Source organism: Mauremys mutica, chromosome 10, assembly GCF_020497125.1.
Source record: "Mauremys mutica isolate MM-2020 ecotype Southern chromosome 10, ASM2049712v1, whole genome shotgun sequence".
NCBI lineage: Eukaryota > Metazoa > Chordata > Testudines > Geoemydidae > Mauremys > Mauremys mutica.
The window spans coordinates 30,199,030-30,226,994 of NC_059081.1; the positions used below are offsets into that span (position 1 = coordinate 30,199,030).

Consider the following 27,965-nt stretch of genomic DNA (forward strand, 5'->3'; position numbering starts at 1 on the left):
GGATTATTTTCCTCCAAGTTAGATTGAAAGCTAACCAGCTACCAGTGATTTCACTCCCACGGCCCCATTTACCTTTCAGGGTGGTGTATATCAGTGTGCTGCCTTAGCATTGCATCAAGCTAAATGTAATATAGTGAAACTAACCACACACACACACAATCCTTCAAATGACATTTTGTTCTCTTTTTTCCTACGCTTGCATCCAACAAAGTCAAAGATTCAGGCTTGTAGATAACTCTAAGCATTAAAAAGTTCCACGAATAATTAGAAATGATTTTTCCCCCTCTGAAATGACATGCTTTTAGAGGAGCCTTCAATTTAGGAAACAAAAGTATAGCTGTTGTGTTACCTGATGGATATTCAATAACACATTCCATTATTGACTCTCCTTCCATTTGTTTCTTTTTAGCCAATCTAAAACAACAACAAAACCCTCCTCAACCCCTCCCTTCCTCCCCCACCAAATCACTCCTTACAAAAGCCAGGATATTTTGTAAAAATAAAAGAAAATTGCCAGCCATTTATGAGACCAGATTGCACAGTAGGTACAGTGACAATTTTTGATGGTCAGAAACTGTTCCAGGCTGAACTTCAAGCCTTAAACTAGATACATGTGATGGCTCCTGCTAGGATACAGAAAGTCATGTTTCACTTTACAAAGCCACAATACCCAATTCAATACAATTGGACACAGATGATTGTACCTGCACAGGACTGAACTAGTGACAAGCCTGAACTATACCATTTAGTTCACTGAAGTAGATCAGATTAGTTTTTAGGAAAGCCCTGGACACAGGAAGCATATAGTACCAGCCCTGTGGGGAGAAAGACAGTTGAAAGTTATCACTGTCAGTCCCCCTCCTTTGAAAACAGCCATAAAAACTCACAAACCAAAAAGCCTTGAATGCCTTTCTCCCCCACCCCCCACTAATGAAATATTATCCTTTCTGGGCCCTCTGAAGAGCATAAGAACGGCCATACTGGGTCAGACCAAAGATCCATCTAGCCCAGTATCCTGTCTTCCGACAGTGGCCAATGCCAGGTGCCCCAGAGGAAATGAACAGAACAGGTAATCATCAAGTGATCCATCCCCTGTCGCCCATTCCCAGCTTCTGGCAAACAGAGGCTATGGACTTGTAATTGTATAAAGAAAAACAAAACATTGCCCAACATGTTACTATTAACATCTCCTGAATTTGGGTGTTTTATTTTATTTATTTTGTTTTGAATATTAATGAGGGTGACTATTATTCATTATTTGTATTACTATGTCATGTAGGGGTCCCAGACATGAGGGCTATTTACACTAGGCACCGTACATACACATAATAAGAGCCACCCTATGCCCTGAAGAGCTTTTAATCTAAATAGATGAGACAGGGTGGAAGAGAGGAAGTGTTATTATTACCTCTACTTACAGGTGGGAAATTGAGGCACAGTGAAATTAAGTTACTTGCTCAATATTAAGGTTTATTGTATCTACTATTTTTAAAAGTCTTGGAGGGAAAAACAAAAGTTTATATATTGACTATAGTAATTGGATTTGTAACACAGGATTAAAACTGATATTTTTGTGTTAGTATAAAATATAACCCCAGAATTTGAGAATGAGACAGGCTGAGTGATTCTTTTTTTGCTGAGGAATGTGGAAATTGCTTTATCATTAAGGCTGCAATTGAGTTTCCCTTTTAATTCAAATTTGGCCACCACCTAAAATCCACAAAATGTTAATCTCAGAATTAGTAGGTTAGTTCTGAGGCAAGGTAGAAATTTTCCACAAAAATTGAAATTAATTGAACAAGGACATCCTGACAACAGATAATCAAAGTTCAAAATGTCTAACTCTTCAACCACACACAGAAAAAAAACAAAAAGATGGAGAGAAATAAGACTCAGTTTTTTACACCAAAACTTTCTAGATGAGATTAAAGTTCAATTTCAAAAGTTATTACTTTTTAAATCGGAAATATCACTGGGACTTCTGCACCTCTGAGCTTAATACAGCAAGTGAAAGAACTCTAGAGACATTTAAATAAAAAAATAAGTCACTAGCACATTTCCTTGCAGAAACAGAACTTAGAATGTAAATTGCTCACTGGGAATGTGGGATAATGGAGAGAAAACATCTTCCACCAAAAGGCTTATAAGTGGAGCTAAGGAGCACCCTTGGTTCTCCCCTCCTGCAGGTCTGAGGAAGTCCACACAAAAGGGATTTAATCTTAATCTTCCCCTCTCAAGCCCAGGGTTCAAATCTGGGGTTGTGGTTAGGGTTCATCTCTAACTAAAAATAAACATGGCTTTTTTGGTTTACTTCTGTGTGTGTGCAATGGAGTCAGCACTGCTCTGGGAATGGAAGACTGTCATGGGGTTTACTCACCATTGGTGGCACTCCTCCAGGCCATCCTTGGGATTAGCTCCAGCCAGGTGTTACGCCATCTCCTGGAAGTGTCTCTCCCATTGTCCTCTCGTTCTACGAATCACAGCTTCCTCTGCCTTAAGCCCTCCGGCTAGATCACTCCATGGTTCCCCTTTCCAGGGTAAATGTAACCAGGTTTTTCTAGGATGCCCAGGCAGTCTGCAGTCCTCTGCCTGGTGTGTGTCATATCCCCAGTGGTTGGTAGGTGACCCCAGGCCTACCCACTACTCTGGGTTCCAGTCCAGGAACCCTATACCTGCAACTATGGCCTGCTTTCCCACAGCCCTTGTCACTCCTTCCCTGGACTCCTTCCTACCACTCCCAGTTCCCCTCCTTTCTCTGGGTGTACTAACTCAAATCCCCCTCCCTCTTCTCAGGGAGTGGCTACAGCCTTTCCTAGCAGCCTTTGTCTGTTACCAGCTTTCTGGCTGTATAGGCCCCACCTGTTCCTGCCCAGCTGACCCTGGTTTCAATCAATTCCCTGCTCCCTGGCTCCCTCTCCAGGCACAGCCTGTGCAGTTAATTGGCCATGTTGTGTGGGGGTAGACACCCCACCACCAGGGCTACTTAACTCTTAGCCCAGAGTCAGCTGGTGGAACACAACATCGCTCTTGTCCAAGTCCTACAAAAACAATGGCTATTGTTAGTTTTGTTTCGAATTGTTCAGGAATGAAAGAGTGTAATGTTAGAAGTCAGATACATTTAGAGTTCAGGGGGCATTAGGACAATCCTAAAGGCGATTAAATTTGGAGCCTAACAGGACTGAAGCATTTTGTGGTGTTCTGGCAAATGCTATTTCTGCAACAACAACAACAACAAATGTCATTCCTGAATAAGATACAGTTTGGAGAGGGCACCTAATATAACCGAATCTCTAACTTTCTAATGTGTGTGTCACTGTACTGTCTGCAAGAAAAAAGAGCATTATTGTAATCCAGTTAGGTTCACATTCACTGGCTTTCCATATGGTATTGGATGCTGTTTTTCTGAAAGATCATTTGGAAGCTGATTACAAAGGAGACTAGTTTGAGTTACTATATAACAAGGGTTAAAAACTAGTCACTCCAGCAATTGAATATTGCAAACCAGAAAACAAGGGGGAAAATGGGTTAATGCTGGCCACAAGAATAGTGAAGTCCTTACCCCTCATCAGGTGTCATAATTCTCATCAGAACAAAGGCACGTTCAATGCATTTGTCATGCACATACAAAGCCCCAAATAAAATAGTCTGTTGGTGATTTCACTAATATTTCACTAAGATACATGACTGAAATTATGCTATCAATTATAATACAATAAAGCAATAATGTAAAAATGTCCCTACCACTGAGGATACTTGTAGTATTGCAATACTTGCAATATGTATAAGTAGGTTAAAAAATTGCACACATAAGTGCAAAAGGATAAGAATAAGGCCCCTAATCATTCAAACTCCTCACGATTTCATAATCCAATTTAGCATCCCAGCTCTTGGACTTAATTAACAAATTACCTAACACACTTTTCATCATAGTAAGTGTGCTTTTACTTCATCAGTTGCGAAATACCACAATATGAAAATCAAAGTCTCCTGCCATACGTTATTCTATATTGCAAATGCCATCTGGAGTCATTTCCTTTGCATGATAATTACCATTCAGACAGCAAGCGAACTAATCCGTTAATTTCCAAAGAATTAAAATCCCATGAAGCACAGAAGGTGCAATATAGTTCTAGTTCAACAACAGGTGTAAACTTTGGATCCCACCCAAAATTCCCTTTAAGCCTATGAATGAATCATTACATAATGCAGAAATGCAAAAATGGGTTCATCCTCGGGGATCAAAAATCTCCACTAGGGAACACCGAGTATAATTTCTGAAGCTTTTTTTTCCCAGTTGCAAATAATAACAATTGCTGTATGAGTCCTGTTACCTATTGTCCTGTGCTGTTTCTCTATAGATGGATCACATGGTTTTAGAACACCTTCAGCAGCCAACATGTTTGGAAGTGGATCAGTCTCACAAAATCCTGAGGGTTAATGCCTGTGATGCCTCAAATCCTTATCAGAAATGGCAGTTTGGAAATTATTATGCTGACTGAAGAGAAAACGATCAAAACAGAAACAGAGAATTCAAAGCGTGTGAATTCAAGAATGACATCTGTGAGACTTGTGACAGCAATTACAAAATTGGAGGTTCATTTCCTAATGGTAATTTAAATCCATCATTTTAAATCACCATATTGAGAGATCAAAATATCAAGCAACAGCACATCTGGTTTGATATGGTTTAAAACATTCAGGCATATTTTCCACTCACTGTGGGGCACTTGGGGAAGGTTGAGTGAAAGTTTTTTCAGTAAATGGAAATACTTTCTAAAGTGCCTCATGCCCACCTTAAGCAGACCTTCACTGACTGGCTTCAGAGAGATTAATGCCAGCTACCAGAAATAGTTCCAGGGTTCAACTCCTATGACTGCACATAGCATCTTGTGCTGCTGTTCCTACCAAATTGAATTCACTGATTCTGAAAGGTAGGTACCTGGAGCCACTTTTGAAGCTTGGTTTCCCATGACAAGAGCCCATCTTTAATCACAAAAAATATAAATCTTTAAGCACTTCTAACCTGGCAGTGGGAAAAGCCCTATAAGTGCTGTATTTGCACACAGGCACTGTGAATTTGATACCTTGGTTTGACCTCCTGCTTCTTAGATGGGCAAGGAGTGGTTAGGCTGCAAAGCAGTGGGGTGTGCCTTATCTAGCTCTACAGCTAACCCTCTGGAACAGTGCAAGAACAGTATGAACCCAGCAGACTTTAAAGAGACTCTCCATTCAGCCCTTCTCAGCCAGAAAGAAGTGCCTCAGCACAGAGCCATGAAAAGGGAAAATAAACCAAAGGGTGTGGGAACCGTGTGGTGATGGGGTGAAGAGCCTCAGAAAGGGCCTGTTTAACCTGAAAAAAACAGAGCTGCAGGGACTTGCTTCTCGCTACTAGTAAATCCAAGATGGCAGTCGCACACTGCTGGGCATGATTTCATGGCTCCTGGGTTGGCCACATGTTATCCGATAGTACTGTATATGCATTCAATGCAAAGCAAACCAGAAAAGCTTAAATAATGTTAAACTTCTAACACAAGGGGACAAAAGCTGAGAAACTCGGAGTCTATGTTAATTGCCTGTTCCTTTCTCATGCCATTATGGAAAAAATGGAATCTTTGTTTTTCTTAGAATAGAAAATGATCTGTCATGGAAGCTTTGAATGTTTTTGTACCTAAAATATCTCATTCTGCTCTTCCAGATGAATGAGAAGGTGGGCAGTTGTTAAAAGTATGTAATAGCAGATTAGGCTTTTGCTGAATACATTCCTGTCTGTTGAGTATAGACATCCATATATTTTTGTAATCCATTTGATTAGCTGAACTGCAGCTGGTCTGTGATGCAAACACATAGATAGGGCACATTCTGCGCTTCACTGGAGGAGCCGTGCATTGGTGGGAGCAGAGTGGCAGTGGCAGCTGTGTACCAGATAGAAGCAAAGGACAAAGGGATGTCTCAGGGTGGGCAGAACGCAGCATGTGCACTAGCTGACTGCAGAGGGGCGATGTCTCCTAACTGACTTTGCCCACTTGAAGTCCCAGCATTTCGGATGGCATAATAGCTGGTACTATCTCCTTCTGCTCCCCTCAGCATTAAATAGTTCCTACCTTGCTGCTAGTAGGGAGAGAGGATGAAAGTGACTCCCTGTGTCTGCTTATGCCCCAGTGCAGCCATCTAGCGGAGGGCAGGAGCTAGCCTTGGTATTGTATTGATTAATGATAAAGAGTATGTGATGTTACACTTTGACGGGCAAAGCAGTTGTTATAAGAATTGACTAAAATGTTTGCTTTCTACAAACCAAGCTTGGACCTTTTGGAAAGTGTAGGATTGGTTTATTAAAAGAGCACCCCCAGCAGGGCTCTGGAGCCCCTCTCATAGCCTTACCAGCCAACTCCTTCCTGCTGGATCTCTTTGCCTGGCCTACACTAGCACCTATCCACAGTCCTTCAACTCCTCTCTTATCCTCTTATGACTACCCATTACCTCCTTCAGATGACCACCGGCTATGCTGACCAGTTCAATAGGCAAGGCCGGGTCATGAGCCTTTGGACTGGCTAATACCACCAGCAGCAGTAGCTCCTTCCAGGCTCTGTGCCCAGCTGAACACATGGACTCGTGCCTTCCTGAGTCCCTTGTACACTCCCCCAGAGTCAGAGCACAATCAAGCCTTATACTTGTTATTTTGCTCTGCATTCTCTTCACTGGAAAGCAACCAAAGGGAACTCTGATAAAAGTTGCTCCTAGAGAAAGGGTATAATGGTGGCTCTTTGCTCTGATCTGCCCTTTTTGTGTATAGAACCCTCCAGACTTGATTTAGAATATTCATAGGCAGGGGAGACAGCGAGTAGGAGCTCCACATGTCCAGGAACAGGCGTTGTTCTGTACTTGAAGAGAGGGTAGAAGATCTGAGTGAAGATCCACCCTGCAGAATTGAAGGCAAAATTGTCCCCTAAGACTATATATCCCATATTTCCATTTCAGACTTTCCAGATAAGTTTTAAGCCTATGAACATAGAAGCTGAGGACACGTAAGTGCTGACCCTTCTCTCATGAAGAGTTGATTTGGAAGATGGGTTTCCATGTTTACTCTCTTAGATCAAAGTGCTACAGTTGTTAAGTCAGTGGGACATATAGGGCTAGATTCTCCCCTGCATCTGGACTCCACCCAACACAGAGGAATTGGGGGAGCTGTTAGGGAGCAAGTTAGAACCCCTGAATCTGGCCTGATCCTGGCCAGTCTCCAATGGCTCAGCTCAGGGGCAGCTCTGATTTATATCTCTGATGTAGGATCCCTAGGGGACCCTACACCAGTGGAGGATTTGTTTAGGGCAGCAGAGCTCTGCTAGCCTCCTTATCCCACCTAATACTCCCCTTGTGCCATGGGTGGTAGGCTGATGCAGGAGCTGGCTCTGACAGCTTTATTGCAGCAGGGGAATTCTTCACTGGCTGTTTGCAGCCAGAATCTAGCCCATAATATTAAAAACCCCATTAAAGTAACTAAGAGTTTTGTCTTAAAAAGGGCTGCAGAATTTAGTGCTTCCTGTTCTTGACCTATTCATGTACCTCACATGGAAAATAGAATTAGATGTAGTGCAGTAAAAATGAGAACTCATCTTTACTCTTACAGCTTTTGGAATCAATACACTCAGTTGACAAAACTCAACATATTGAATACCCCTCTGAATTAATCCTCATGTACATTTTTCATACTGTGAAACTTTTTAAAAGATCTTTTATGTCTGTTGTGTGGGAAGGGGGGAATCATACTGGAATAACTGTCATCATTTAGTGAAAGAACATTTATTACTTTTTTGATAGGGTCAAATTCAGCTGCGACATGATATCTACATCAAGGGTATCGTAATGTTTTGCACATGGGACTTTCTCCTTGAACTTTTTATTATGCCTTTTTCATGTTTTTGTTATGTTTTGTGACAAACTGGAGACTCGTGTAAGTGTGAATGGTCCGTAATAGAAATGTAATTCTTACACTCCTTGGCCATTGCCTTGTATGTTGAAAAATTGGTTTATCCAAATATGAGCACATTGCCGTATTATTTTACATACATAGGACTGAATTTTCAACTCAGTTCATATCTTGCTGTTCATAACCATCTCTAACGTTTATAGGCGGTTACACAATAACTCGTCTTTTCTCTTTGATTTTTCAAAGGGGCCTCAGTATAATTTTACCTTTCACATCAAGGTGCAACACTGACAGTATTTAACAGGCTGAGCCTGCCAAAATATTGATTTGCCTAACAGACTTTCACAGTTGGCTTCTATCCTAACTGTCTTCCTGATTTTTTTCCCCTTTCGTAATACAACTAGCCTGCAGTGACTATCAGAAAAATTACACAGATGTTGTTTGTGCAGTCATGTTTTATCAGACACATGAATTTCATTAAATTCTGCTTGCTGACATTCAATCATTTGTCACTTAACGTACACCAAATGGTCATATGTCATAGTCACTTCACATTTCCAGTCTTGTCACTTGTACTGTTATTCCTGATTTGTGTAAATGTTCACTTCAGTGTTGGTATATCTTACTTAACGTGTCTAGCATGTCCCTAGGGACTACTGGTAATAATACTGTTGCTGTTCTGTTACACAATATTAAGAAACACTCAGATTATACCAATCAACCTTGTCTGAGAACATTTTTCTGGCATACTCAGTAAATATTCAAAGAAGAAGCCTGCATATGTTTTTCTTGGTTTCATGGAACCACTCACAATTATATTTGTCCAAGAGGGCCTTCTAGAGCCCATGAGACAGTGAAGAATACCTTTATCCCTGCTCACTCATTGACATTCCCATGTAAGAGACCAGATTACTATTACCACCTCCAGCGTCCTTAGTTCACAGATGCAAATGAAAATCACTTCTAATTAGAAAAATGTGAGACCATTTACTAGAATGAGCCTTACTCCCTTTGGCAACTCTTCTACAAGCGTGCATATGTTTCCAGCTCCTCTGTAGCCATGAGTGGCTCTGACTTGTTTGGCTGGGATACAGACAGATGATTATCATGCTCATCTTTTCAAAAATCAAATAAACAATTTTAACACTTTCCAGTGATGTCATTTACAACCTGAGTACCAAATGCTGCACTCGGATACCTTTCGTGTCTTTGAATCATAGACATTAGAGATGCACAAGACCTCTTAAATCATATTCCATCTCCCTGTCAATGAGGGATCATCTATTATACATATATTAGAGCTATGGTCCAGGCTGTAGTCAGAGTAGCATGTGCATTTAAGGGTAGAAATTAACACAGTCTCATTCCTATGAGGATGAGGAAAAAAGCCGATAACCCTGAATTTCACATCAATCTTTTCCAGAGATTTTTGCCAAAGACAGCAAAAATTAGGAGCACTCCAAAACAATAGAAATATTTACCTACATCATCTAACTTTTCTAATGAGTCATAAAAGACACTACACTAGAAGCTTAGGACCAGAGATTTGGGACAAAGAGTTTGGCACTTGGGAAGGTAGGTGCTGCAAAGGCTGTTGGCAAACTTGGTAGGTCCTTGATTCTTGAGCCTCTGCGTGTTGGTCCAGTCCTCAGGAGCAACTTACTGCAGCAACAGCCCTGTTCAAAGCAATAACAGTCACCAACAGGTCATTCCGGCAGCCAGGGAATGCCAAACCACATTAGTGCTTGTCATTCCTCCTTTACCCCCTGGTCAACTGCCCTATGATGGAATCCCCGATTAGCCAGTTACGGTATGTCTACACTGCAACCAGGAGGTGTGATTGCAGCATGTAAAGACATACCTAAACTAGCTTTGATCAAGCCAGCTCACTAAAAATAGCACTGAAGCTGTGGCAGCACAAGTGGAGGTCCCATGCAGGATTGTACTTGGGCTGGCAGACTGTGGTGACACCATGTCTACAATGCTATTTGGAATAAGCTGGTTTGATCAAAGCTAGGTTGGGTGTGCCTATACCTGCTGCGATCGCATTACCCCATTGCACTGTAGCGATACTCTTAAATCAACTTTAGGCCTGCTTTGGGAATGTGAGCTGTGCAAACCAGCCATCTAGCAGTGACCAGAATCTGACCCTTGGTCATTGTTCACTTGCGGCTCAACTGTTTAATTTAAAATGGTGCTAGGTACTTTTTATATTTTAAGCAATGAATTGTCATTTGTAGGTATCATTCCATGTATAACTGCTCTTCCTGAACTTAACCCTTTTATTTTAGTTTCCATTTGTACATATTCAAAACATTGAGATTATTTCTGCCTAAAAGCATTTTTTGTGAATTTTAAAATGTACCCAGGGACACTATGCAATGTAAATATCTCAAATGTAAAAGAAATTTTAAGAGTGGTAGCTTTGTTCATGACCATGTTGATGAGAAAGGTGTACATGTTTTTAAAATGTGAACAAATGGGTTTTATAAAATGTGATTTATGGGGAGTTTTAACAGTCCATATATGCTGTAAGATAACCAGCCTTCACCATGTCAATTTATCTAAGTAGTCTGGATCCAAAAGGCTGAAGTTGAAAACCTGGTTTGATTTGTATACAAAAAAAAGTTAGAAAACATGGAAATAAAGGACTGTACATGAATATCCTGTTCTGGAGTGTCTCTATGGTTACTGTGTCACTAGCTCTCCTGAATTCCCTGGAATGTTTCCTTCTCTGGGTTACTGTTGGGTAACACTGCAGATCAGTGGCAGTCAACCTGCGGCCCGTCAGGGTAATCTGCTGGCAGGCCACGAGACAGTTTATTTAATTGACCGTCCACAGGCACAGCTGCCCGCAGCTCCCAGTGTCTGTGGTTTGCTGTTCCCAGCCAATGGGAGCTGCGGGAAGTGGCAGCCAGCATGTCCCTAAGGCCTGTGCCACTTCCCGCAGCTCCCATTGGCCAAGAACGGCGAACCATGGCCACTGGAAGCTGCGGGCAGCTGTGCCTGTGGACGGTCAATGTAAATAAACTGTCTTGTGGCCCGCCAGCGGATTACCCTGATGGGCCGCAGGTTGACTGCCACTGATCTGCAGGCCGCAGGTTGCCTATCACTGCTGTAGATTATTAAAATGCAAAGCACTTTTAAATCTCCAATTCACTTTGTACTAATTATGCTGTTTATTTGCATTTTGCATTTCACTGAGTTTAGCTAATGAAAATAGACCTTCCTCTATTGAATCTGGTTGTTGGTGGTGGTAATTGTTGCTGACACAGCAGGAAGATGTTGAAATCCAAATTAAAATGTTGCCATTTAAATAGTTAAATTTTAAAAAACGTATCCATTGGTATCAGCTTTTCTAAAACCTTTAAAAAAAACCCTCAAGTGTGCGCCAACATCACATGACAGGGTACCTCCACTGTGGAAAGGAATCAAGTCTTTGAGATATGTCTGAGCTATCATCTATCATGGAGCCTGATCCTGCACGATTTAAGTGAATGGGAGTTTTGTCATTGGCTTCAATGGGAATAGGATCAGGACCATAGATCCTTCCATCCTATAAGTATTGCCTTCCCTTTGTTCTACTCCTGAGATGGTGGATTTCATAGACCATCGCCTGCTGAAGACTGCCTAAAGTCACAACTTAGCCTCTAGCTGCACTCACTCCTCCCAAGACTAAGCTTATTTGACCTACAAGTAATAAAAACTAATCCACCCCATTCCACTCCACTCAGAAACATGTGTGCGTGTGTATTTATACACACACACACACACACACACTTGCAGAAAATTGCCTGCTTCTCTTAGGTAAATTAGTCCATTTTTTTTGGTACAGAATATTTTTAGCCATATTGGCCTTTGACAGAAAGAGAATAAATTCCATGACTTTTATTCAAAGGCAAGTGTCAAGAAGATTGAATGGCGAGGTAGGGAACTGTTAAGCTCAAGGGGCCAGATTTCAAAGGCACTTAGGCCTCTAAAGATGCAGGTAGTTGCCTAGTGGGATTTTCAAAACCATCTCAGTAGGTAAGGCACCTAAATCCCATTGACTTCAGTGAGACCTAGGTATCTAACTTCATTATGTGCTTTTGAAAATCCTACTATGTGCTCATCTGCATCTTTAGCCTCCTAAGTGCCTTTGAAAATCTGGCCTTTAAGTGATTGGTTTCAAATAAGGCTCAAGCAATTAGAGTACTGATAATCAAAATCACATTGCAGCCAGTGTTTCCCACCCTCCATGCTCATCCTCATCCCAAGAGGATTCCACCTTTTACTTTTAGGCTACCCATTCTAATCCATCCCCAGGTTGGCAGTCATTGAAATTCATGACTATTTTGATGGCTGTTTGGTGGCCACATGAAATGAATTGTGATCTCATTCCAGCTTCTGGTCAAGAAGTATCTAGGTCATAAAATCACCAGCACAATTGGTTCTAATTGTCACCTTTACAATTGTTTCAACAGCAATTTCTAGTTTGAATAGTCCTGAAGATGGAATTACCATCCAGCAGTAGAGACAGTCCCTCCAGGACAGGTTTGAAACACATTGGCGGGGCAATGTGGGGAAACCTGCATTGCTTATGTCCATGCTGTATCTGTTCAGTGGATAATTAACTTCATTCTCCAGCGGTGTTTATCTAGCATCTTTCATAAGCCAGTTAATTAACTCTCATTTGGTGAACTTCATGGGGTCTGGTTCTTCAGAAATGCTTTTCAACCACAACTTCAGAAGTCAATGGAAGTTACAGGTGCTCAGTACCACTGAAAGTCAGGCCCAGCAATGAAATATTTTCTTTAAAAAGTAAGTAATTCTCACTTGAATGTCCAGGAATGAAGTCTGGTTTATTTTATTTTTTTTAATAAAACAGCAATACAACTTCATAAGAGCTAACCATTGGGTTTTCACAAACCAAAGAGCAAATAAACAAGGCTGAATAGTACAATGAGCACTGTGTTTTGTTTGTACAATGAAGAATTGTCTTTTATTTTTTTTGTTGCATATAGCCAATACATAATTGCCTTTTATGTAGGACAAAAAATTCAGAACAATATTTGGTGCTGCTGAAAACGTAAAACTAGTTATTAAAAGAGCCATTATTCTAGCAGGTATGGTAGATTCCCCTGTCTTTAACACTGAGTTCCAACTTCCTTTCTAACCTCCTCTCTCACTCTTGTTCTGTGGCTGACCACTTTCCCAAACAAATTCCTTCTGGGATGAAATTTGCCAAGCCCAAGGTGAATTTTTCTTTAAAACATTTGAGCAATGTCAGCTCATACAGACTGTAGTTATTCAAGAGTTTACAAATATACTGAAATGTGCTCAGGCAACTTAAAACAGCTGATGCTTCAAATGTGCCTGGTTTTGAAAATCTCACTAAGATCTGAAATTTAAGCTGCATTTAAAGAATATTGAGTATTTTTAAAACTGATAAGAAATGTTGTGAGAAAAACTTGGATCCAAAATGGCAGCATTTGAAGAGTACTGATTTTCAGTGTTGTGGATTTTGATCAGGTAGACAGACAGACAGGCATGATATGTGCCATATATATGTATGTGTATAAAATGCTGACCTCCAATTTGTATGATACAGTATCTATGCAATTATCTAATTTACCAGTAACTGATGGAAGATTCACAAGAGATACATATGAACTGTCTGGATATTAGTTGTCACAGCTGCTCATGGATAAATTAACCATTCATGTTATGTTTAGCCAGCATGCTTTCTTCCCCCTCCCTCCTCCCCCCCATTTTTTTTGGGGGGGCGGGGAGAGAGAGAGAGATAATATTCATGTAAGCTCTGAATTGAAAACAATTACATCTCCTCCCACAGTAGCTGGTGATACTCTGGCTACAGCTGACACAGGCTACTAAGGAAGGAATTTTATTACCAAGTGATTCTCTGGGAAAGGGGAAAAGATACTTACCAAAAAAGGGGCTGCTTTTAGTTACTGGAGATATTCTCATATAGCTTAAAATTATGTTAACTTTTTTTGTATTCATTTTATATTTAACTTAATCATATTAACTAAAATACATGGACTGAAACAAAACTATCTATTTCTGTAATGAAACCATTTAGTGCAGATCTGAAGTAATATATTATTCTCTATTTCCTAAAGATTCAGAATATATCAACCCAAGAATGAGTTTAATTGAAACATGAACATTTTAACAGCAAATGCCAACATTTACAAAATGAATTATATATGGTGCCAGCCATTCAGACCCAAAAATAAGAGGTGCCCTCAGATGATACTAATGGTATTAGATGCTGGATGTAACTGTTTGTAATTACACCAGTGTATTCCAGATTAAAGATATATATTAAGGAGCACTACCAGGGTGTGGGCCAGAGAAGGAACCTTTGTGGATTTATTGCTTTGTCAAATGAAACATTATGTGCTTATTTTCTGTTAATCTATATTTACGTGTTTATGCAATTAGCCCTTTATTCCATCAGCACAAAATGGAAACGGACTGGTGATAGCACAAGGCGGCTTTAGTGCACCGTAAGACACCAACATAAACAGATTTCAAAACAGAGAGCATTACTGTTGCAAACAGTTGTCTCTTTTATTATCATTACTGCACTCTCTAATTTTACTGGAACTGTTCTGCTGCCAACTAATTACCAGAATGGCAAATAGAATGGGTCATTTTCTGTTGCGTGCAGCTATAGAATTTCCAATTGGTTCAAAAATTTCTAGTGCCTGAATCTTGTTACAAAAAAAGGATGGGGGAGATGGGGATGGATAAACTTTAAATTAGGTTGTATTATATTTAGCAAACTGTTGATTTTATTTTTCTCCTATGGATGTTTCTGTATGATTTCAAAATGAAATACAGAGGTTAAATTTTCACAGTGTATAATGATGACTTGATATGACATGAAGCGATACATCTTGAAAAAACAAAATGAACTCTCAGCTTAGGCAAATTCCCCACCTCAGTTTATAAATGCATCATGGACTCAAATTCATCAATTCTTTGTTTAGTGTTTCCTTTTCTGATCTTGCGATAGGAGATTGTATTGTATCTAGAATAACTATGTCTGGAGATATCATTTTTTTTCCCTGAGCCTGGCTGCTCCTCAGGTTTCTCAGCCTGGAAGTTAAAACTGGGGCTGGTAGGAGAGCATTCCTCCCTGTCATTTTCTTGCTTCTTTAAAGGAGACTCGCCACCATTTTCTTTCTTGCTTTCGATCAGCTGTACTTCCTCCTCCTCCTCCTCCTCTTCCGCATTCTCTCTTTCTTCTAATTGTGTATCAGCTTTAATTTGCTCCTTGGGTTCAAGCATCCACCCTTCTTCCTGGGCTCCTGCTGTTTGGAACTCCTTGGCCTCATTAGCATGAGTAGCTGTTTCTTCCTGAGGTTGCTCTGTGTTCCTTTCCTCCTGTCTAGTTATTTCACATTCTTTGGTGCTTACAGGAATAATCTCTTCACAGGGCCCTGTAGCAAAAAACAATTAGTTTCGGATAAAGTATGGGACGGTGAATTTCTTATGCTGCAATATGTTAAAGTTGCATTTGAATTTTAGTCTGGATTTCCGTAGCTCACATATGCAGATCCCCACCACCCTGAAAGTGCAGGATAAACTGAGCAACCATTTTCCAGAACAGGACTATGTGTCAGGAGCTAGCTATATCTTGAGGCTGGATTTTCTATCACCATGAACACTCAGATATGCCGCCACGCCTTCTTTGTTTATACCAACCTGCCCATTGGTGGATTTTGTATCTAGAATATCTATTTGTACCAGTTTGTGGTTTTTACCAGTACCCTCCTCTATACCACCTATCACACATCCACCATCTGTCCTTGAAAAGGAGAGGTAGTGTGGTAGCACATGGGCCTGGGAGTCAGGGAGACCTAGAATCTATTCCTGGACCTGCTCTGTGATGTTAGGTGAGTCGCTGTGCCACTGCTTCCCTTCCTATCCTTTGTCTGTTTAGACTGGAAACTTTTGGGGCAGGAACTGTCTCTCTCATCATGTATTTATACAACACCGAAGCAGCATGGGGCTCTGATAATGGTTGGGGCCTCAGTACTGTAATGCAAATCATAACAACTTCCTTCTTCAAGGAGTGGTATTTGTATGTACACACCTGAGTACTACTATCTAGTTAAAATAAATAAACCACATGGTTCAACCCCCACAACTGCATGCAAGTAACCTTGTGTTCATATTGTCTCCAATCACTTCAAACCCCAGCCCTTTCTGTTCTATTGTCTCCTCCTAGTCTTAGTTTACAGCCTGATTCTGAAAATTGTTATTACTAGGTATTAGTGCTCCCAGGCATAACTCGTTGACATGAATGTTACCACAGCCAGAATTGGGCCCTTCAATTGTAAATTCTTTAGGGCACAGATCACGACCTTACTTGTTTTGCAAAGTGCCATGCACTTCTATAGCATTATAGATGTGATAAATAATATCAATTTGTGTGCCTTCATGATGCTGGAAAGTGATGGCTTGTGACACAATGTGAAAGCAAATCTAAATATAGTAAATGTTTTGCCAAGGTTTCTTATGGCTAATGTAAATAATCAGTCTTAATGCAATGTGAAGGTCCTGAAATCAAGCTCTCAAAAGTCAGGAAATGCCAAAAAGTCAGGAAATTGGAAAGGTGTCATGGGCCATGGTTTCTCTTTCAACGTCAACACGGTCACAATCAAATGATGGCTAGGCTCCTGCATGGGGGTGGTGGGTGAGAAAGGGCACAAGGAGCCTTTCTACTCTCTCGCTAGGATGGGCATGCTGGCCTGCCACCTCCTTCCAAGAGTGCAAGGAACTAATGCAGCCCATGCTCTTATGAGGCAATCTTGTGCCATTAATATTGCATTAACATAGTGTGTATGGGGCAGAGGGAGGATTGCTGGACTTGTTTGGACTGGAGGTATGGGGGGTGGGGGAGTTTTGCTTTTTTGCATGTTTATTTTTACAGAAAAGGTCATTCCAGAGCTATTTGTCGCTTGAGCTGCCAAGCTCAACAGGCTTCATCAGCTAAGCTAGAACCGAAGTCAACCTCAATTATCTTGAGCATAGTTAACCAGAACTTTTGGGGGTAGAGTCACAAAAAGATTTGGGTGCCTAACTGCCAGTTCAGACTCCTAAATCCCAGATTTAGGAGCTACTGGTATTCACAAAAAACCAGCTCAGCTGCCACTAACCCTGTAAGCACCTATACTCACTCAGCACCTACATTTCAACGGCACAAATTCCCTAGGTGCCTAAATTTCTGTCTCTGGGCATGCGCACTGCTGCCTAGGTCTAGGCATCTGAACACCTAAGCTCCAGTGTGATTCACAAATGGAGGGAAGATAGGTGCTTCACCGCCTAGCTTATCTGTAGGGCCTGATCCAGTAGGCATGCTCAGACGCTGCCTAACTCCACACAAAATGGCTGAAGTAGGATCACCTCTCTCATAACTTTTAGCCCAGAGGTAAGGTTACTCACCTGGCCTGTGGGAGAACTCTGGCTCAAGTCCCCACTCTGCATGATGAGGAGAACAGGATTTGAACAGGAATTTGTCACCTCTCACATGAGTCCCTCAACCACTGGGCTATGGGATATTCTGATAGGGGGCAGCCTCAGTCTCCCCAGTTGAAGCTATTTCACTTTGGCTAAATACTTAAAGAGTCAGTGGGCCAAAGAGCAGAGGTGAGAATGACTCGATGGCCTGGTGCGTGGGGCACTCACTTAGGAGGTGGGAGACTCAGTGTCCAGTCCCCTCATTCCAATTTATTTAACCAAAGAGGAACAGCTTCACTACACAGCTAATGCCTGCTTGCTGTGTTCCCATCCTCCATTGTTCAGATAACAACCCCCTTAGTCTATTCCATTGGACATTATACGCAGCAAACCAGACAGGGTTTCCAAGATAGCTGAACATGGAACCAGTGTAACATCACTTCCTTGCACAGTTGTTTGCCTCCACAGAGAGATGGTTCTACCTGCTTCTCCTGCAAAGTGTATCACTCCACTCCTAGATCAAGAGTTACAAATGTGCTATAAATTCCCTCACCCACAACAAAGAGGCTGGTTCTCCTCACAATCTCAACAACATCTTGCTCAAAGACTATTAAGCCTATTGAGTTTGCAATCTCTTCCTGCTTCTGCAAATGAGCTTGTAAATTCCTGTAACCAAACAACTTTGCTGTGAGTGTTTTTTTAAAACCACAATATTTGTATAAGTGCACAGCTAACAGCTCACCAGAATTTTCTGCTGCACATGCTCAGTCTTGTATAATCAAACCTTTAGGATTTTGTTTTAAAACCATTTTCCCCTCAATACAGGGGAATATCCTTACTCGTGCTGAGTACACTACATGGCGAGTATCCCCAATAATGAGACTCACTGAAAAGAAAGATATTAGGCAATGTGAGTAAGAGATAACAATCTGGCCCTAAGGGCCAGATTCTCCTCTACATTCCTGTTCTACTCAGTTTAGGGAAGTGGGGGAGGAGAATTTTTTAGGGAAAGAGTTATGACTCCCTAATCCTGTGGGTTGGTCTACAATGACACAGTCATGAGTTAGGGTCACCTCAGGGTTTATACCGTTTAAATCTTTGGCATGGGACCTTCAGCCAATGGAGAATCGGAAAGTTATGTTCTTGATCATTCTCACCATTCTCAAGGAGGCACAGCAAAGATTTTATCCCATGAGTCATAACAGACCATTGTTCAGTAGGTCCAGGATATTTTCTCTCTTCAGTTATGGATGTGTTACTGACAGACCAGACAACATGGCATTCTAATCCTTGATTCTGTCAGACAATGCAGCTTAAAAGGATTGAACACTGTTTCCCTTGTGGCCAGCTGTGGTGGTTTAAGGCAGAATGTGGGTCCCCAATTTGAAAGGAGGCTTTGCCATCTGGAAGAGACAGCATCCTACATCTTCAGGCGTGGGCTCACGCTGCAGATCCCTGGGCTGCATCAATTGGTTTTTATTTCATTCCCTCACCAAGCTGCACACCAATCAGCTCAGCACAAAGACTTAGCAGCATTTTGCAGCAAGTAGGCTTTTTCCTACCCTGTGAGAGGCTGTAGGAAAGCACAGTGAGACCCCAGAAGCATGGAATCAAGCAGGAGTCCATCCTAGCGTTCTAGGAAATGTTGGTATTCCTGGGCACCATTAACTCATACTCTACTACTGGTTATCAGCACTTTAGTCTTCATCCATTCATAAGAGTAAGATCCTTCCAGGATAATGAGATCCAGTTAAAAACATTGGAACAGAACTGCAATAACTTAGACAATGTTTTCATCATGGTATCAATGAGAGCAGACAGGTATTTTTCCAACTGTAATTTGTTTAAAAAAAAGAAACTTAAAAAACAGAAGGAAAAAAAAAGACTAAAAAGACAAGAAAAGTGGGAGTTCGGGGAATAACTTGCTGGTTTGAGTTTTTGGAATTAAAATGAATTTTAAGTGAACTGGATTGATATAAGTGAATATACAATTTGCTAATCTCTCTTTATGAAAATGATGACTCATCATATGTTCACTTGTTTAGTGCAGACAATTGGTTCATCTACTCTGGTTTCTAACAGTAATTGTATCATTGCCTATACTTGATGCTTCAAGGGAAGAAAAACCTCAAGAAACATGATTTTTGTACTTTGCCATTAGGGGAAACCCCACGCTAATCCCCACTCTAAATCAGTGTATGCCCTGAAATGAGAGACATTTTCTCTCAAAGAATCAGCAGATATCAGAAGGTGGAGACATATTAGGTCATCTAGACCATACAATTCAGCAGAAATCAGAAGGTGGAGACATATTAGGTCATCTAGACCATACAATTCTGCCAGAAAAAGGTTTAGTCCCTAGAATAAAGGTAATGGAGCTTTCTGTAGGAAAATATGCCACAGATTTAATCTTTGGGACATTTTGTCTGATATTTAAAGTCATCTTATTTAGCTCCAAATATATGGTATTTTTATGTTTTTGTTATTTTTCTAATGCAAAACAGGTATTACTAAAATCGGTGATCCTTACACCCATAAGGGGGGAATAAAAGATTTTCAAGAGAAAGGAAAATGAGTCCCAAGTTTCAGTGAGCTGTTCATTTAAGATTCAGCCTACCCTTCATTCATTCATTCATTAAATGTGAGATGTAAAACTAAAATTAAATCTCAATTAAGCACTGGTTTCTGTGTGCTGAAAGCCTCAATAACCTGGCTTTGAGGAGTGTTCAGCAAAGAAATAAGTTTTAATTAACACTGCCTTTTTCCCACTCTGTGAAACCTTCTTGCTCCAGGGCCGCCCAGAGGATTCAGGGGGCCTAGGGTCTTCGGCAGCGGGGTGCCCCCGCCGCTGAATTGCCACCAAAGACCCAGCACTTCGGTGGCAGGTCCTGGGGTGGAAGGACCCCCCTCCGCCGAAGACCCGGAGCAGAAGAAGCTCTGGGGGCCCAGGCCCCGCGAGAGTTTTCCAGGGCCCCCGGAGCGAGTGAAGGACCCCAAAAAACTCTCGTGGGGGCCCCTGCGGGGCCTGGGGCAAATTACCCCACTTGCTCCACCCCAGGCGGCCCTGTCTTGCTCCAATGGCCACAATTAAAAAGTGAGCATTTGCTAACAATTACCACAGGGTGGTATCTGAGATACACTATCACACTTGCCCTTTATCATTAGAAGAAGAAGCTATGTGGTAACTATGTGGTGTCTATTACCAAACGTTGATATTACCACTGTTCTTCCTCTTTATGGTTCTGAGAAGATATAACAGTATCTGGCATCATAAATACCGGGAATCTCATTAAAATTTGTGCAATCCATAGTATTGTGAGGTCCCAGAATGATACATTCTGAGATATCATCAGTGAACCAGGAAGTTCTGAAAGAATTTTAGAGGAGGGAAGATAGAATAAAGAAGAGTCTAGTTTAAAGTTATTTCTGTGCTGGATGCCCCCGCTCCCCCAGCCTTGTGAAGGTGGACGATCAGCTCAGAAAGGTGGTGGTGTTGCCGTATAAAGGTGAATTGTATTGACAAAGAGTTGGGAGCTACTGGAAAATGCATCATTCATGCACTGTCTTTGCCATTAGGTCTTTCAATGGGATGGTAGTAGATGGACCCAGTGAGAATCTGAAATAAAGGGGAACTGCAAAGTGAATATCATCATTGTGTTTGTTCCATTTAGTGTTGAAAGATGGCCTCACCTCATGATCTCACACTATTAATGCCCCTCCTCCACCACTTCCCTTGTTTTGCCAGAGACTTTGGCAAGATTTTTGGAGGACCTAGATTGGTGATATCAAAGGAAGCTGACACCTCAGCAGATGGTCTGACAGCTAATTAGGAATGGGATGTTCAAGCTTGCACATTCCCTGCCACCTCAATATCCCTGCCCCCTCAGTTGAGATGGGAGAGCTGCAACTCAGTTTCAGCCTTGTAGGAGGTAACGCTCATTGGAGGCAGTGTAACTGGACTGGAAATTAGGAGATCTACTTTCGATTCTACTTTTAATTTCCAGCTCCACTGCTGACCTGATGTGTGAATTTGTGCAAGTCACTTCACATTTCTGTACCTCTTTTTCTCTTCCCAGCCTTTGTCTGTCTTGTCTACTTAGATTGCAGGCTCTTCAGGGCAAGCTGTCACTCACCATGCATTTATACAGTATCTAGCTTAATGGGAGCCTTATCGCAGCTGGGACCTTTAGGTACTACTTTACTGTAATAAAAAAAATAATTAATAATCCCACCATCCAGGTCCTCCAGAGATCTTACCCAAAATTGTCCCTCCACCAAAAAAGAAGGTAGTCAAGATCTGATATTTCTAAAGTAATAAAACAAACAGGAAAATAAACTTTCCATTATAAAAATAATCAGAATTGGATTTCCTGCCGTGCAGAGAGCAGGGAAGTAGAAAATACTGACCCACCAGAAGAATGAAGAAAGACTTAAAGGAGGTTTCCATGACTGCCAGGAAAATAGCTAAAGATCTTGGGGGAATGACTAAAAAGGACACTGGAAACTGAAACAAGGTAAAGAGGATTGTTATGGGTGGGTGGGTGGGAGAAGAGGAATTTAACAGTGTGGTGAGAGTGTCCTTGCCTTGGGAAAGAGCTGTTAGATGAGCCAATGCAACTGGGGTAGGTATTCTACATTGGCTCATTTGGGGCCCAATCCTGTTCTTATTGAAATCCATTGGTGTTTTGCCACTGAGGGCAATGGGAGAAGGATCAGGCCCTTATCAGGAACCAGGATTCTAGCAAGCCTTGGGATTAAACTATATAGTGAAGGAGGCAAAACAGGCCCATTAGACCAGTTTTCCAACGATCTCACCCTCTCCCTACACTGTATTTTTACAGCGCAACAGTGACATCCAGTCGCCAGCTGGATTAATCACAGGTGGTTTGTATATTCCCTCAAGACATATTCTATACTTGCTTCTTCCATTCAAAGGTGGCAGACTACATTTAGATGGGTATCTCCTATTTGTCCTATTTGGCACATCTCTATTTTAAATGACGCTTTAATGTTGCAACAAATGATCTATTCAACATTTTGCCTGTGGGGTCCTAAGTATTAATTAGGCTAAATTGGTTAGGTACTAAAAAGCTGCCTGCAATTTAGAGATAAAGTGCTTGTGGCCAGGCGTTGGGGAGAGGGGAGTCCCCTACTATGTTTTATTGTGCACTTGTAAGGCAACACTGCTGGAATATAGATGTCACCTTAAGAAGGAAAAGCCTCCATCATGATTTACTTTCTCAAACCTATGGAGCTTCTATGAAATATAATGTGGTCACTTATAAATGTTTATATATTGTTCCTTTCCTTAATCAAAGCAAGGGTAATTATCCTCGGAGTCTGAGGATACCATATTTGGTAGCATTTATACAGCTCTTCTGCACCTATCCCTGAAAGTTCCATATAGTAATTCTCTGTGTTCACATGACTTTAACATTGATTCAAGTGTGAAAAATATTTCAGAGTTATTTTTCTGTATTTTTCTAAATAGATCTATACTGTATTTGAGGAAGTGGTTACTATTCATGTGCAAGCTGGTATGGTAAGAGCTGGAGATACTACATGAATGATATTAAAGTCAGATGGGCTTATGAAAAAGAAAGGTAACTATAGCAATTCCTTCTCTAAACACTAATAATCAGATCCGCTAATTCAGGCATGTTGCACCTTGCAGTACAAGTGATGTTTTCTAAGGTTCAGCAGTGCTATAAATCATGAGTGACTTACTGCTCATTGCAGAATTAAAATTCAGGTAAGTTTCCTATCTTGTTATTTGGAAAAAGAAATACCCGTGCAATTGTTCTCTTCAAAAGCCATCCCTATGTTCATATGGTCAGCAAAATACCATACATCAGACAGCATTTCTCATTACCTTCTCTTGATTTCTCTTCATCAGTTCGTGTGTTCTCGGAAGGGATGTCAGCTGATCCCTCCTCTAGAGTTGCATTGTTTTCCTCTTGTTTTTCTTTAGAAGACACAAGACAGTGAGAAAGTGACTAATGACAGGAGTTAGTAATGATGATGATGACTAGTTTTCATAGTTACATACTGTCACCTGTATCTGATAAGTGGGAACTAAAAACTGCTCATCTCTTGAGCTCTTACTTCATCCTGCCATGCTTGTAGCAATACTGTAGACAGCTAATAATTTCTCTTTCTCGTTGTTTCCATTCCTTGTTAGTTCAAATTTATATCTGATTGTGAATCACCTCTTATCCTGGTTTATGTCTATTCACATGTGTGGAGTTTCTGATAACATGTAAATTGCATTCTATTATTCATTATGCTATATGTAAAATAAAGGATGGGTTTTTTTCCCCAAACAAATTGAAAAGAGGCAGTATTGTACTTTACCTTCGCATTGCTTCTCCCCGTCAAGAGCACCACATACTGTGTTGTCCTCTATTGAATTCTTGTTATCCTCTTGATTTTCCTTTTTAAGTGGAGCTTCAGGACTGGTTTCTGCATTTTCACATGGAACTGTCCCAACTGATTTTGCTATTTCGTCAATAATAGCAATGACCTGCAGCTGAGTTTTTTCAGGTGGTACATTCCCATTGTACTCAAGTATGCTAGATGCAATTGGGACTTCTTCTGTCATGATTACTGTAGTGTCCAGTTAATTCCTTTGGGTCGTACACTTTCACTGAAGTCCCAGTATCCTACAACCGCTGCAGAAAAAATAAGCTATACACCTTATTACCTTTTTCACTGTTCTGCCTCCCCCCCTCGAATAGTCAACAAGCTTTTCTTCTTCTGAAGGCGTTGTAGCAAAACAGAGAACAGAGTAACAATGTCAGGATTTGTCTAGGATTTGCCAGCAGTCCCCTTCTATAAAACTATCCAATCAGCACCTTGCTTGTTGCTTAGAGTCTTCCAGTTGCATAATTAAATGCACCATTTTAATTTACATAAACAAACAATCTGAAGCAACAAAGCTTTTGTGCTGGCATGCAGAGCGGGTCTTTCAGCATGTCAGCCCCATGGTAATAAACAGAGATTTTGTACTCTTGTCACAATGGCTCTTTGTGTGTTCGCCTTGTAACAGGAGCAACAATTGTTCTAAATCTTTAAGCCATAGTGAGTGACCACCTTTATTCATATTAGTTATGTGTAACCAGCTTAACATTCCCAACCAGGTTTATGTTCTGGTAAACCTTGAAATACTGTTGGTCAGACAATGGCTTCATTTTCTATCTGGTAAGAAATAAACTAGCTTGTTTAATAAGTGCACATATTTTGCATACAATACAGTATAATGCAACTTTCTTTAGTACAGCATCTCTCAGGCCAACTGTGTCCAAAAATGCTTTACAAAGATAGGGCTAAACCATGAGAGGTGCTGAGCACCTGCCACGGGCATTTAATTCAGTGGAAGCTGCAAGCACTCAGCATTTCTCAAGATTTTGCACTTAGAAATAAGACCAGAGAATTAAAATGAAAAATAAACAGCAGCAGGACAGGCACGAGGGACAGAAACATTTTGAGATGAGATTTGAAATGAGAAGGTGAGTCGATGAGGCGGAGAGCTCCAGATGACAGGATATTTCTAAGTGTTACCGTGTGCAGTAGGAAAACTTCCAGAAGAATGATGATAAAGTCTCATCAAACAGCCTGGCTCATAGTATAACATATCAACAGTGTTTCCCCATTTTGCCAATCCAAGTTTTAGTCCCAGCAACAATAATATTCCCTATGTTAAAGGAACATAATAGGGGCAGTGGCATGAGACTAATACGTACATCACTGATTATCAACCTGACTTACAAGCTAACTGAGTTTGAGAAACTTTTTCTAAGGTACAGTACTCACAAAGAATGAGTGAACTCATTGCTGTAGTTCACTGGGAAGCAGTTGGCTGGACCTGGATGTCAGAGGCATTTTCTGCCCATAGCTGAACTTGTCCTCACAGTCTCTTCCACAAGCCTAGCATCTGAAACCAAGTTTACGTAAGAATGAAATCTTCTGCTTTAAATGTCTTTTCATGTCAGTACTGTTACACCCTGACACCCCAATATTCACCACTGTCATGTAATTAAGATATGTCTTATACAAAGTATGCCTTGTGAGGTGTCACTCTAAAAGTTTTGATCTGCTAGACAGTGATATCTCATTGGATTGCATGTGCTATCATCGTGTGTGAAGTTATGAAGTTTGGCTATGTATGTGCTGCTGAAACATGTCCTGAGGTTGAAAACACCCATAAGCAGCCTTTCAGGTACAACAGTAAAAAGGCCAAACAATGTTAATGGCTTACTGAGGAAATGCATACAAGCACAAGGATTACCCCAGGAACTGTGTACAATAGAAGTATCTCAGAGATAGCACTACACAGTGAGAACTGTTTGACCCAGGTCACAGCAAAAGAGCAAGTGGGGAGAAAATACAAAAAGGGGAAAATGACATGATGGCGGGGGGGGGGGAGGAATCTCACTCTCCCTAAAACAACATACCTGGAAACACCTGAGGAACAAAGACTGAACCGTGGAAATTGATGGTCCCAGGCTAGAGGGATGTTTAGCCTATTTTAGCCCTTTAAATTGCTGCCTCAGGAAGCCAGTCCACCCCGGTATGGCGCACCAGCTCTTGCCGGCAGGAGTGGCAGGTTTGTAGAAATGTTGGTGGTGCCCAGAACCTACCCCTGCCTAAACTCTGCCCCCTCAAACTCCACCCCCACCTGCCCAAGACTCTGGGAGGGAGTTTGGGTTGGGGGGGAGGTCTGGGGTGCAGGCCCTGGGCTGGGGCAGGGGACTGAGGTGCAGGCTCTGGGAGGGAGTTTGGGGATGAGAGGGGGTGTGGAGGGAGGGGGAGCAGGGGTGAGGGCTGTGGGGTGAGGCTGGGATGAGGGGTTTGGGGTGTGGGAGGGGACTCAGGGCTGAGGCAGAGGGTTAGGGTACAGGGGGATGAGGGCTCTGGCTGGGGGTGTGGGCTCTGGGGTGGGTCAGGGCTGGGGATGAGTTTGGGGTGCAGGCTGCCCTGGGACTGGAGCCAGAGAGAAGGACTCCCCCCCCAGCCTTCTCCCTGCTGGCAGCAGCGAGCTCTGGGGTAGGGACCCCCTTCTCACCCTCAACAGCACACTCACCCCCCACTGTCACTGCACGTGCTCCTAGGGCCCCTCTCAGGTCCAGGAATCCCCCTCGCCTCTCCTGTGGTGGGTGCCATGCCGGGCGGGGGGGCGGCTGCCATCACATGTGCGCCTCCTTCCTGCTGCTGCCCCTCACTGTAGCCTCACTGGGGCTGCCCCTTGCCCAGCGTGGGGCAAGAGCAGTGACTGCGGGCAGGGGAGCGGTTGTACTGGTGGAGGGTCCCACTGGAAAATGAAAGGGTCCAAGGGGGAAGGGCAGCCTGCCCTGGCAGTATTGAAGGGGGGCACTAGGACCCTGTGGCGGCAGTTAATGCAGGCAGGCAGCATGGAGCTGCAGGGGATGGGGAGAGACAAACGCTCTGCTCCGGGACCCGGGGAGGTGCCTGGGGGCAGCAAAGGGCACACTCAGGGGAGGTGCGGGGGGGCAGCAGGTGGGGCCAGGGGGGAGACCCAGCCCCGAACATTCATGGAGCTGGGCTCCCGGACCCTCAATTTTGCTGGAGCCAGGAGGCGGAGTCAGAGAGGGAGAGAATGCTCCATTTTCTTGCCGGTAGCTACTGCACCTTTTCTTACCGGTCCTCCATACCGGCCCGTACCGGCTTACTTCCACCTCTGAGTTTGGTGTAAATGATTTGTAATTGTTTTAACTTTTCATGAGAGATGGCTACAGTATAAAATCCTGAATGTGGATTGAGGATATGTGAGCATAGGTAGCCACAAGGAAAGAAATTGGATACTTGGAAAATAGATTAAGAGTGCGATAGGTAATTTAAAAATCATACACTGCTGCTGCTGCTGTACCCCCTGAATTAAAAAGAACATTCATGTTTGTTCAAATGACCTCCTTAAAGCAGTGCTCTAATTTAGGGTGATGAAATGTGACATGTTCTTATATGGCAGTCAATCTTGTTCCCAGTGCTTCTCCCAATGGGGCAACACCACTGAACTGGAGCCAGAAATGGAGCTTACCTGAGCATCTCCAATGTCTTGGTTTTCAAAGTATGCTGTCAGTGACACCTGTGAGGCCCATTTAGTACAATGTATATACCAATATATTGGTATTGACTATTAATGGGTTTGTGTAGGAGAGGCAGAGTGGTTCAATGTGCTGCTTTGATCCCATGATACTTATTGCATTCATTCATCATCATGCATTCTGAAAGACAGAAATGTTCTCTCCATTCTATGTTAAAGGCCAATGTAGTTAATTAAAGAAAAGTCAAACGCTTGGTGTTCCATTCTGAGCCTCACTCTGGGCCATTTTCACCACTCCTATAACATAAAGAGACCAGAAAGATGGCAGATATCCTAAGAGACCGCCTAGGTGGCATAGACCTGCCATAAGCCATCCTCCCCAGGCCACCAGCCTCCAGTGTCAGTGGGGACCCTGGGGGGAGTGACTTGAGCACTGCAGCACTCTGGTAATTCTCAGCTGGTGGACCAACCCTTCATGGCCATATCCAGCAGGTTATAGGTTAGAGCAAC

General features: G+C 42.1%; 2 protein-coding genes across 2 annotated transcripts in view; one reads left to right on the top strand and one right to left on the bottom strand.

The window, feature by feature from the left end:
• Window positions 1–5,021, top strand: part of GALNT5 (polypeptide N-acetylgalactosaminyltransferase 5) — a 30,089-nt gene extending 25,068 nt beyond the window's left edge. The window contains exon 10 of the mRNA XM_045031778.1: window positions 4,359–5,021. Coding sequence (XP_044887713.1) covers window positions 4,359–4,499 — 141 coding nt within the window. The 3' untranslated portion in view covers window positions 4,500–5,021. The remainder of the gene's footprint in view (window positions 1–4,358) is intronic.
• Window positions 5,022–14,308: 9,287 nt separating this feature from the next.
• Window positions 14,309–25,282, bottom strand: ERMN (ermin). The gene is made up of 4 exons (XM_044978597.1): window positions 25,208–25,282; window positions 23,750–24,066; window positions 23,268–23,360; window positions 14,309–15,372 (listed from the first exon to the last, which is right to left on the bottom strand). The coding sequence occupies exons 2-4, from the start codon at window positions 23,994–23,996 to the stop codon at window positions 14,876–14,878; spliced, it is 837 nt and encodes a 278-aa protein (XP_044834532.1). The 5' UTR covers window positions 23,997–24,066; window positions 25,208–25,282; the 3' UTR covers window positions 14,309–14,875.
• Between the last annotated feature and the right edge of the window lie 2,683 nt (window positions 25,283–27,965).